This window comes from Elephantulus edwardii, unplaced genomic scaffold (genome assembly GCF_000299155.1).
Source record: "Elephantulus edwardii isolate Elephantulus edwardi_28Jun2011 unplaced genomic scaffold, EleEdw1.0 scaffold00066, whole genome shotgun sequence".
NCBI classification, from domain to species: domain Eukaryota; kingdom Metazoa; phylum Chordata; class Mammalia; order Macroscelidea; family Macroscelididae; genus Elephantulus; species Elephantulus edwardii.
In genome coordinates this window covers 6,834,420-6,845,886 of record NW_006399816.1, presented here as the reverse complement: position 1 = coordinate 6,845,886, position 11,467 = coordinate 6,834,420, and the positions used below count along the sequence as shown (strand labels likewise).

The following is an 11,467-nucleotide window of genomic DNA, read 5'->3' as shown; positions in this document are numbered from 1 at the left end:
GCTACTGTGACTTCCCAGTATGTAAGATTGAAGCCTATGTTTGTGGTTTATTCCTGACATGGTTTGCATGGCTCTGGAGATTGGACCATAGAACAAGAAAACCCAGTAAGATTTATTGAGCTGTATCTTAGTACAGACGTTGGGGCTTGCCCATGGTGCTCTTGATGTACAAAGCCCGAACATTCTGCCAATTCTTCTTTAGCAGAGAAACCAGAAAGTTGACTGCCAGGTGGATGTTATAAACAAGTTCATCATCAGTCATCTTCACATGGCCAACAGCCACTGCCACAGGACCCTTTCCATATAGTTTTCCTTTAGAGTTCATGGCCTCAAATATTTCTCATTACCAAAAATGTAATAAACTAGTATGTTACATGTTTTGAAAGGAAAAAAAAATGACTAAGTGGGAGGATAGAAAAGGATTCATGTTTGTGTCCCATTACACACTACTTATCACAAGTTCCTACAGCTATTTTTCTAAGGGCAGCATATGGTGATGTCTGCTTTCTTCTGTCTGAAAGAACATCCTTATGTACATACAACCAAGGATATCCTATCTCCTTGTCTGCTCTAACCTAGCCCAAGGATGGAGAATAAGTAAACAGAGTTCAACTGTCACCAATGCAGTCTACACATCCATTTGTCTCTGCAGATACTTTAGATTCTGTCTGCTGCTCTGTAACAGTCATTTATTCACTCATTCATTAGGGACTAGTCACTTCACCTTTATTAGACTCATTCTTCTCTTTCAAATGGGACTAGTGATGGTAGTTATCTCATAGCATTACCTTGAGAGGGTGAGAAAATTCTTGAAAAGGATTTAGCACAATGTTTAGTGTTTAACAATAAAATGTCAGCTGCTTTTATGGTTTTACTCCTAGCTAGGCACTGGCAAAACATGGACCTAGTGAGATATACAGTCTAACAAGAAAGAGAGTGATGAAAGTGGATCATTAGTGTATAATAAAGTGTAATTCTGTCAGACATTGAAAAGCAAGAGGTAAGGGTGTAGTACAACAATGAATGAATGAAAATTCAAAATCTCTGTAAATGTTCATTAAAATTAATAAAATTTTAAAGAAAGAGGTAAGGGTGGAAAACTCTAAGGCCCTCAAATAATCTCGTTTCCCATATATGAGTGTATATAGGGGGTTAGGTTTCTATTCCCTTCTCAATCTGAGTTCTTTCTTCTGTATGAGGAGTCTATGAGGAAATGATTCTAATTCTGACTTCATTGGTGGTGGCAGTAGTAAGTGTTTTGAGAAACCTTTCTGATTTAGCTAGTCATTCTTAGCTCAGAAGGTTCATATGGTGAAGAGAGTGGGAATGAGGAGGAAGGATATTCCAAAAATCGGTGAGCTGCACAATTTGCATCATAATTCTTGTATTTTCTATTTTGTTATCTGTTCATGTGTCTAGTGAAGTTTCTTTTGAAATGTGGATTGATTTCGTAAATGAGAAACCATAGGGAAATTTAAGTTCATGTCTAGATTGTACATTACTGGGAAAACAGGACCCCTTCTTTTCACAGAACAAGTGTGTTAGAAACTGAAAATTGGTGAGGGGCTCCAGATGCAGAGCAGAGCCGGGACTTCAGCCCTCACTCCAGGTTTCCTGGAAATTTGGCTGTTGTGCTTCTGGGGCTTTCCTGTTGGCTTCTCTCTTCCAAGGCTGTTGCTCAAGGTCAAGAGTGTTTAAATGTTACAGCACAGGAAATAACATGTTTATTCCACAGCCAGATCCTAGCCTCAATTTACTATTTATCCCCTTGCAGAGCTCCTATGATATCCTTGTCTTGTATGTGCTGCTGGGAGCAGTTCAACCTGGAGCAGGGTCCAACGTTATGAAGTATTTGGGAGAACAGAGTGCACATTGACTTATAGGCATCCCAAATAATTTCACCTATTAAATGAGACTGCAAGGCTAGCATTAGGATCCCATTTTACAGAAAAAGACATACGCTTAGGTAGATTAAGAGTTCTGCAAATGATATTTTCAGTCAGTCATCAAACACTAGTAGTTCTTTGCACAAACTCTCCAACTAAGACACTCAGAGTAAAACTCAAAGTCCTCTCTGATCACCTTATTTCCTTCCTTGTCCAGCTCATCTGCTCCAGTCACACTGGCACTTACTATTTACTCCTTACACATGTTAGGAACATTCTCCTATTCTCACTTAAGAGCCATTGCTCTAGCTGTTTTCTTTGCATTATTCCCAACTTTCACATTTTCCTTCAAGTCTCACCTCAGTTGAGGTTTATACTACTTCACTCCTCACTTTTTTATCTTTCAACTCCTATTATCTGTCAACATCCTACAAGCTATATTTATTTTACATGTTTGTCTGTTATCCAGCCCTAGAATGGAAGATCTAAAAAGGCAGAGATTCTTGTTCATAGATAATTAACATTTTTCTCTGATTTATGTTCAATCCATAGAGCAGTGCCTGGTAGGTAGTTGGTAGTTTGCTCAATAAACATATAGTGGATGAATGAATGCATGAATATTGAGATTTAAGACTGTGGGCTGGAAGCCCCATGGCATTGATGTGGCTCCTCCTGATAGGCAGAAGGTGGAAGAAGCAACCCTGTGTTCAGACAGTGTCCCGGTCAAGTGTCCTGGCCAACTGGCGCTGGGGTAAAGTGCCCGTGAGACTGTACGCCAAGAACTACATTTCCCGTGAAGCTCTGGGAGTAGAGAAGCCGCGGGGACTGCCGGGAGAGTCTACGTGTGAGAAACCAGGTCTGGGTGCTGCGGAGATGGCGAGTCAGAAAGGTGAGCGATTGGCCCGAGTTGGAGGAGGGCTGGGTCGTTGGCCTGGGGGACTTTTCCTGGAAAAGCCCACCTCCTGGGGGCACTGCTGAAGGATAAGTGGTTGTGGGGCAGGGGAGGGAGCACCTGCGAAGAAAATGAAGCCCCGAGGGAGAGATCCGAGGGGCGGGCACTCAACTCTTCTGTGCTGCCTGTTGGTCGGTCCGAGACGGTTCCGTGGAATGGGTACTTCACATTTTCTCCTTGTCACTTGGAGTGGAGTTGAAGGGTATTCTCTCTCTGTCCCCAGTTTTTCCACTTTCCTGTGTGGTGCAGCAGTATGCCTGGGGGAAGTTGGGGTCCAGCAGCGAAGTGGCCCTACTGCTGGCTAGCAGTGACCCACAGGTCCAGATCTCAGAGGACAAGCCATATGCAGAGGTGAGACTTGGACTGTTGCATTTCAGCCCATCACACTGGCAGAACGGACCAAGAGACCCTTTCATTCAAAAAGCCTGAAGCAAGTCATAGGGATTTGCTAAGAGAGACAGTGAGACAGGGGATCCCCTCTTCGATTTTCATATCAGTGTAGCTTCATGGACCTAGAGATGGTGGTGCCAGAAGAGAGGTTCTTATATATAGGATACCTTGTAGATCCTACAGATTTGGTTCCAGACTACCACAATGAAATGAAGCCATATTTAGTTTCCCACTACTTATAAAAGTTGCTTACATGATAGCTCACTGCCACTGAGCTGATTCCAACATAGTGAATCATAAGACAGTTTTCTATGGCTGTAAATCTTCACTGAAGCCCACTGTGTTGTCTTGCTAAAGGCCCCACCTACAGACCTTATGGTTGGCAGCCCAGTGCTTGGCCTGCCAGGCCCCCAGGATGCTTTATGTTTGCAATGTACTGTAGTCTCCTAAGGAATCTCTGGTGGCCTAGTCCATAGGGAGTTGCCGGCAAACCTAAAGGCTGCACCTCTGCAGTGGTTCCAAGCACACCAGCGCCCTCAGGATAAAGATGGGCAATTGGCTCTCACGTAATTTATAGTCTCAGAAACTACAGAGGGTCAGCTATGGTCAGTTCTGATTCAATGGCAATGAGAGTGTTTTGGTGGGTAGGTGGGGTGGTGGGGTGGTGGTGGTGGGGTGTGTTTAGTAGTCTATTAAGTGTGCAGGAAGCTCACTCTGGTGGTATGGTCAAATGGGTGGATGCATTGCAAACCCAAAGGCTTCACCTTTCTGCTAGTTCAAATCCACTAGCTGCTCTGAGGGAGAAAGATGGGCATTCTCCTCCCATGCGATTTACAGCTTCTGAAAACCTGCTGGAGAGTCAGCTATAAGTTTGTGCCAATTCCACAGCAGTGTGGTTTTTTCCTTACTTGTACAGTAGTAGCATTATGACAAAGTTTGTGATATTGTCACACAAGCTGGAAGTAAAAGCACATGCTGTTTGGAGAATGTTGCCAATTGATTAGTTGGGCATAGGGTTACCACAAACCTTCAATTGTAAAGTGCAGAGTTATTTATGATGAACAATAAGGAGAAGTGTAGTAAAATAAGGCATATCTGATGGACTGGGATTCCCAGTATCCTCCTTCCCCTAAAAAAAACCTCTCAAAACTCAGCACTTACTTGAATTTTCCTTTGGCCTGAGAATACACTTTGCTAATTAACATGTCTACTTTGAGGACTTTTTGCATTTTCATTAATCTAAAAATACCTTTTCCCCTACCCACTTAATGGAGAAAAAGTCAAAGCATGAGAAGGCTGTAGCCTTTGCTTCTGAAACTGGAGTAAACGAAAGTTAACCTCTTATCTAGAACTGTGAGAGAGGCAGCTTTTCAGAGACTTTGACAGAGTAGGTGGCATTCTCCTCATGAGACAGTTTAGGAAACTGAAGCCCAGAGAAGGGAGAAAAATAACCAAGGCTCCAAAGCTGGGTAGAGGCAGAGCCTGGACTAGAACCAGGATCTCCTGACTCCTGGTGTTCTATGGTCAGCTACCTTCTTGAAAGCTGGTGATGGCATGGGCATGAACACACAGTCTGAGAGCCTGTCCTAGGACCCAGCTGCTCTGTGGGGAGCATGGAGTGACTGCATTTGTGCTGGCAGCCTGGTGGTGCTAGGTTCTTCTGCATTCCTCCCTAGTTTTCTGTCTTTCTAGCTGTGGATGGGGACCCACCCTCGGGGGAATGCCAAGATCCTTGACAATCGCATCTCACAGAAGACCCTAGGCCAGTGGATTGCGGATAACCCTGACTCTTTGGGATCAAAGGTCAAGGACACTTTCAATGGCCAGCTGCCTTTTCTCTTCAAAGTACTCTCAGTTAAAACAGCTTTGTCCATCCAGGCACACCCTAACAAGGTACAGAATTGGGGCAGGGTACAGGGGCCGGGGAGAGAAGGGCTTGTGGTATAGTCCTCCTGTGACTTTCACTGCTGCTTTGGCCCTGCCCATGCCAGGCTCCAGCCCAAAGCTAAATCCAGCCCTGACAACTCCTAATTTAGATGCGGGGTAACATGTGCTGGGCAGCTGGTCTCAGTGGACAGCTGGCCAACTTACACCTGGGAATCTTCTCCAAATCCATTTGTAGGTGACTTATTCTGAGCTTTTTTTCACCTAGCTTAATCTTGTTCATTTATATATCTGGCATCTCTCTTCTCACCTAACTCTTCACCTTTCAGGGCGGTATAGGTTATCTCGCTGTTGCCTCAGTGCTATCCCTATGGAGTCATTCCGCACAGACCCTGAGTCTGTCCAGATTCCTCATTTCTAGATGGGCAAAGACCCAGACAGTAGAGGGATTTGCCCAAAGTCACATAGCCATTGTCAGAGCTTGGCCTGGTTTCTGGGTTTCCTGATTCACAGGGCAAGCCTTTTAAACTCTGCCCAGCTCCCTCTGTCCTGGGCTGATTTAACCCTTAATTTCTGCATCCTGCCTTGATTAAGCCTGGGCTCAATGACAGGGTCAGAAAGTCATTGCTGTCTGGTGACTGGAGAGGGTGGTGAGCGAGGACTGGGTAGGACGTGTGTTCCTGGTAGGTGATACTGTACCTGGCTGTCCCATGCTTCCCCTCTCTACCCCTCAGGAGCTGGCAGAGAAGCTACACCTTCAGGCTCCGGAACACTACCCAGATGCCAACCACAAACCTGAGATGGCCATTGCCCTCACCCCTTTCCAGGGCTTGTGTGGCTTCCGGCCAGTTGAGGAGACTGTGGCCTTTCTGAATAGTAAGGTTGGGCAAAATGCTGAGGACATGTGTATTGGTCTGGTGTGTGTGGGGATCTAGAGTGATGGCAGAGAACAGAGGCTCAGTGTCATAGGAACTAAGCAGCTGATTGGCCCCAAAGAACAATCCTTGCAGCCAGTGGGACAGGTGGGGGTGTAGTCATCTAGGGCTAGTGGTGAACCGTTCATTTTCATTGCAGTTTCATTGGCAGTGTCTGACTTCTTGGGCCCAGGCATGGGATGGGAAGGTCTCCTCTAGATCCCCTCTTCTGCCAATTCTATCTTGTCATTCCTGATAATGACCCTGGACCTGGCCTTCCTGCAGAGGTACCTGAGTTCCAGGTTTTGATTGGAGAGGATGCAGCAACCCATCTACAGCAGAGCATGAACCACGGCTCCCAAGCAGTGGCCTCAGCCCTGCGGAACTGCTTCTCCCACCTGATGAAGAGTGAGAAGAAGGTGGTAGTGGAGCAGCTCAACCTGTTGGTGAAGCGGATCTCACAGCAAGGTGGATGTGATTGTAGACCTTGAGTGGGGTGGGGAGCGGTGGGCCATACCTCCTCCTGGGCCCCTTGGTATAGACACTAAGCTGTGAGGTTAGGGTTCTCAATCCCTTTGTCCAAGTGGGACACTTAATTGGGCCCAACATTGATGGTCTTTTAGCAATTTAGCATTTCTTTCCCAAGTTTTTGTGCTGTGTAGCAAGGCACTAAGTTAAGTGCTACTTCTTAACTGGTTATCTCTCCATGGTTAGAGGCAGGCAGACCTAGAAGACACAACATACACACCCAGGGATCCTGAAATTTTCTTCAGCCCTGAAGCTGCTCCACATAAATGGACTTGTGTTTTGGAGTTGGAGAATAGAAAGAGGACAAAGGAATTCCTCTCCTCCACAAGCTCGATGAGCAGAGTTCTGAACAATCATTAGGTCTTTCCTTGAATATTTACTAGGTGTCTAACTTTGTACTAAGAGTTATATGATGGATATGATCATTTCACCTAAAGGTTGAAGAATCAGTGCAGAGCAGCATAAGGCAGAACCAGCTCTGAACTTTGAGATGGTGTTGCTCAGGTGATGGGTCTCAGCTCCTTAGCAGCCCAAGCTCTTCTCCAGATGGCCCCAGAGGTCTTTTCTGTTTGTCTCTCATATGTTTCTCCCACCATCATTGAGTCATAAGGAATTGTTTTCTTTTACCCAAGCTTGCCCTCTGTTTAGGATGAAGTTTTCTCTGCTCACATGCCTCTCTTCCTTAGGACTTCTTGTATTCACAGCAAAACTGGTACTCCTAAATTCTCTAAACCCCTGTTGATACATTAGGTATAGAGCTCAGCACCTGAGTCTATGTCATTGTGTGTACCTGTAAGCTGGGGCTTTCTCCAGGTCACTGGCCTGTGCCTTTAATCTTTATGTGCTTTGCCAGTCCTTAGCACAGAGTAGGCATTGGACAAGTCTCTGAAAGAAGACTCAGACAGACCTCTGAGCCCGGATTGCCTGGCTTCTTTGTTGTATCATCCCTTACACATTGTTCCTACTGAAAAGTACCGTTCCTGCTTCTCTGCCCAGTCAAGAAGACCTAGCTCACCCCATCCCCTCCAGGAAGCCTGCCTTCTCCTCTTAACTCAGGTGGAGCTACACCCTGGTCAGTCTCCAGGACCCTTTCTGGCCCTTGGTGGATGCTGCCTTGTTGCTGTCTGTGGTGGCCAGCTATCCTAGTTTGCCTGGCTTCCTTTTTCAGTGGTAAAGCCAGAAAATCCTGGGCTCACCAGGACAGTTATGTGGAACTCAATTTGGGTTATCTCCCTAACTAGATTTTAAGCTCTTAGAATAGTGATTCTCCTCCAGAAGTGAATCATTCCTCCCCCAACCCCCACCCTGCCCCAGGCTGGGAACATTTGGCAGGTGTCTAGATACATTTTTGCTTGTCACATCTGCTGCTGGTACTGCATAGATAGAGGCCAAGAATGCTGCTAAGCATCCTTGAATGCCCAGGAAAGCGCCTACCAATAGAGACTTACCCAGACCAAGATGTTAGTAGAACTGTGGTTAAGAAACCCTGTGCTATTGAACCACACTGTGGCCTTCCTGGTGCTTGGTGTAATGTTGGACACCAACAGTCAAGAAGTAGGGGAAAGGTATGTATATGGGCTGGAATACCAATGAAAGCTGGACCTCATAGGACTGGGGTGTGTGCTTGGGGCAGGCCCACCATGACCTCTAGATATATATGCAGGCAATAACTTCCCCAGGACTGTGAATACCAGTGCAAGTTCCTAAATGGCCTGTGGGTGCTTTGTGACCCTCAGTGGCTGCTGGAAACAACATGGAGGACATCAATGGACAGCTCTTGCTGGAGCTGCACCAGCAGTACCCAGGAGATATCGGTTGCTTTGCCATCTATTTCCTGAACCTGCTCACCCTGAAGCCGGGGGAGGCCATGTTTCTGGAGGCCAACGTGCCTCATGCCTACTTGAAAGGAGGTGAGTCACAGTTAAGCGGTGAGCCCCATGTATTCTCATCAGGCTCTGTTTCCCTGTATGGACAAAAGAATGGTCAGAACCTTTTTTGAGGGCCTAGTCGGCTCTAACTTCTGAGGGCTTGTGGGTTCAGAAAGGAAAATGGCCATTAAGGATGCTGCTGAGTGCCAGCATGGTGTTGGCCATTGCTTGAACCCTCACATCAACCTGGGGAGGTCATGAGACCATGATACTCAATGGTAGGCCCTCTAATAAGTAGGAACTACAATTTGAATGCAGAGTGTACTAGATTCAAGGCTGGTGATCTTTCTCCCACATCACACTTCTTTTACATGTCTGTTTAATCTGCATAGGTCTTTTTATATTAAATTATACATATTGTCAAATTGATATTAGAATATGCAGCGTGTCTTATTTTGACACTTGATTGCTTATGTACTCAAAAAAGTAATTGGTAGAAATAGAATAATAAATTCAGGAGCTTGAGGCTGCCTCAATGGCTTAACTTTACTACCCCTGACTAGAGTGGGTCATCTGCTTTTATGTCTGATGTCTTTCTTGGTCTCTTCTCCCAGAGAGAATATAAATTCATACAGTATTTTTATGTTCAGCATCAGCTGTCCATTTGCTTTACAGAGGTAATCTGTGGTTGCTGTGATGTTGAACACTGTGACACTGATGCTTCAAATGCGATATTGGCCACCCATGGTGGAGAGTGTTTGGTGGAGTTCCCTGATTAAAACAGGCTTGGAAGCAGGAATGGCATCCACTTCTGAAGTAGCTTGCCTCCAGAAACCCTATGAACTTGGGAGAAACTATGGAAACTATATAAGTGTTTAGCTCTTTTGTTCATAGGGTCACTGTGAGTCATCTATGACACGACAACACTTAACAACAGCAGCATTTTTACCTCTTTGGGGCTTCATGGGGCTCTGGTTAAAAGGTCTGGCCCCTAAAGCCAGGCTCTCTTTATTAACATATGTCCACTGTTTGTCTCCAGACTGTGTGGAGTGCATGGCGTGTTCGGACAACACAGTGCGTGCCGGCCTGACACCCAAGTTCATTGATGTGCCAACCCTATGTGAAATGCTCAACTATACACCCAGTCCCAGCAAGGACAGGCTCTTCCCCCAAAAAAGGAGTCAAGAAGACCCTTACCTCTCCATCTATGACCCGCCTGTGCCAGACTTCACTGTTATGAAGATCGAGGTTAGTGATGGTATCCTTCATGTGAGGAACTCCAGCAAGTTAGCAGCATGTGCTGTATGCCTGGGTTCACAGCAGCATGGGGCTGTTTCCTTTTTATGTCAAGTTCAAGTGCTAGAAGGTGGCCCTGGGACCTGCCATCCTCTGTACCAAGAAAGAGTGCAAGCAGGTGGGGAGGTGGCAGAGTTTTCCCGCTCTGTGTGGGCTAAAGGGAGTAGTCAACTCTGTACCTTTGTTTCTTCTTCCTGTCCAGGTCCCTGGCTCTGTCACCGAATATAAGATCTTGGTCCTAGACTCTGCCAGCATCCTCCTGATGGTACAGGGGACAGTCACAGCCAGCACACCCACAGCCCAGGCACCCATCCCCCTCCAGCGTGGTGGGGTGCTCTTCATTGGAGCCAACGAGAGTGTCTCACTGAAGCCTACTGTGCATAAGGACCTGCTGATGTTCCGAGCCTGCTGTCTGCTGTAGCAGCCATAGCCACTGCAGTTGCCTTGAATCGAGGTTAGCCTTGCCTCCTTACACCTGGCCCAAGCCCCCTTTCCTGCTCTGGACTCTTTAGGTACATTTTGGTGGATCCAGAAATAGAATGACTCCATTGAAGAATGAGCTAAAAGCAGTGACTGAGCACGCCATGGGTGAAGCATTCTCTGAGAGAACTTACTACTAACACTCCTTATGTTCTCACCACCCCTGTCCACACTTGAGCCAGGCTGTCTTCAGCTCAGGAGGCAGCAGCTCCGCCCTCAGTGCAGCATTAGACTACCTCGTGAAATTGATGGCATTACTAGCATCACTCAGACCAAGAGGCTCGGTGACTAATACCCATTCTGGCCCTGGGATTGCCAGTTTCCTCCGCTGCAGGGAAGGTAGGCAGGCCTGTGGTCTGTTAATGTTGCTCCTCTTACTGTGTCAAAGCAATTAAAGATTTCCTGTGTTGAGGCTTTGGAGCAAAGAGCACTCAGCCTCTGATGTTTTAGTCTCTGGTATGAGCTGAAAGCCCTCTCTGGATATTTCAGCTTTGCTTTTTTCCTTTCAAAGAGTTTTCTGAGGTTGTTGTTGTTATGTGCCGTCGAGTCGCCTGCAACTCATAGCGACCCTATGTACAACAGCCCTAAACTCCGCTCTGTCCTGTGCCAATCGCACTGTCTCTGACACTCCCATCCCAATTATCCCAGTCACTGAATCAATCCACCTCATAGAGGGCCTTCCTCTCCTGCGCTGTCCCTCTCTAAGGACCGGTCTCTCCTCACAACATGTCCAAAGTATGTTAGACAGAGCCTCAGAATCCTTGCCTCCAAGGAGCCACCCGGTTTAACCCTTTCCAGGACAGATCTGTTTTGTTTTCCTAGCAGTCCATGGTATTCTCAATACTCTTCTCCAGCACCACAGCTCATAGGCATCAATTCTCCTTCTATCCTCCTTGGTCATTGTCCAACTCTCTGATGCATAACAGGTGATTGCGAAGACCATGGCCTATGTATCAGACGCACCTTAGTCTCCAAAGAGATACCATTGCTCTTCAGCACTTTGGAGAGGTCCCTAACAGCAGTCTTTCCCATGGCAATGCGCCTTTTAATTTCCTGGCTGCTGGTGCCAAGACTGTTGACTGTGGAGCCAAGCAAACTAAAGCTGTGTACAATCTCAGTCTCTTCACCATCCATCCTGATGCTGCCAATTGGTCCAGTGGTGAGAATCTTTGTCTTCTTGACATTGAGCCTCAATCCATATTGTAGGCTGCAGTCCTTGACACTCTGCAGCAGGCGCTTCAGGTCTTCTTCAGTTTCAGCAAGCAGGTT

At 46.5% G+C, this 11,467-nt stretch overlaps 1 protein-coding gene across 2 annotated transcripts; it reads left to right on the top strand.

The window, feature by feature from the left end:
* Nucleotides 1-2,759: 2,759 nt before the first annotated feature.
* Nucleotides 2,760-10,229, top strand: MPI (mannose phosphate isomerase). 2 transcript variants are annotated; one of them, XM_006888292.1, is made up of 8 exons: nt 2,760-2,775; nt 3,062-3,189; nt 4,921-5,121; nt 5,847-5,988; nt 6,312-6,494; nt 8,291-8,464; nt 9,462-9,670; nt 9,921-10,229. In XM_006888292.1, exons 1-8 carry the CDS (start codon nt 2,760-2,762, stop codon nt 10,137-10,139), a joined length of 1,272 nt encoding a protein of 423 aa, XP_006888354.1. In that variant the 3' UTR covers nt 10,140-10,229. The 2 variants fall into 2 exon arrangements, with proteins under 2 accessions (XP_006888354.1, XP_006888355.1); XM_006888293.1 differs by lacking the exons at nt 2,760-2,775; nt 6,312-6,494 and having other exon boundaries at nt 3,064-3,189; nt 9,921-10,139.
* The last annotated feature ends 1,238 nt before the right edge of the window (nt 10,230-11,467 follow it).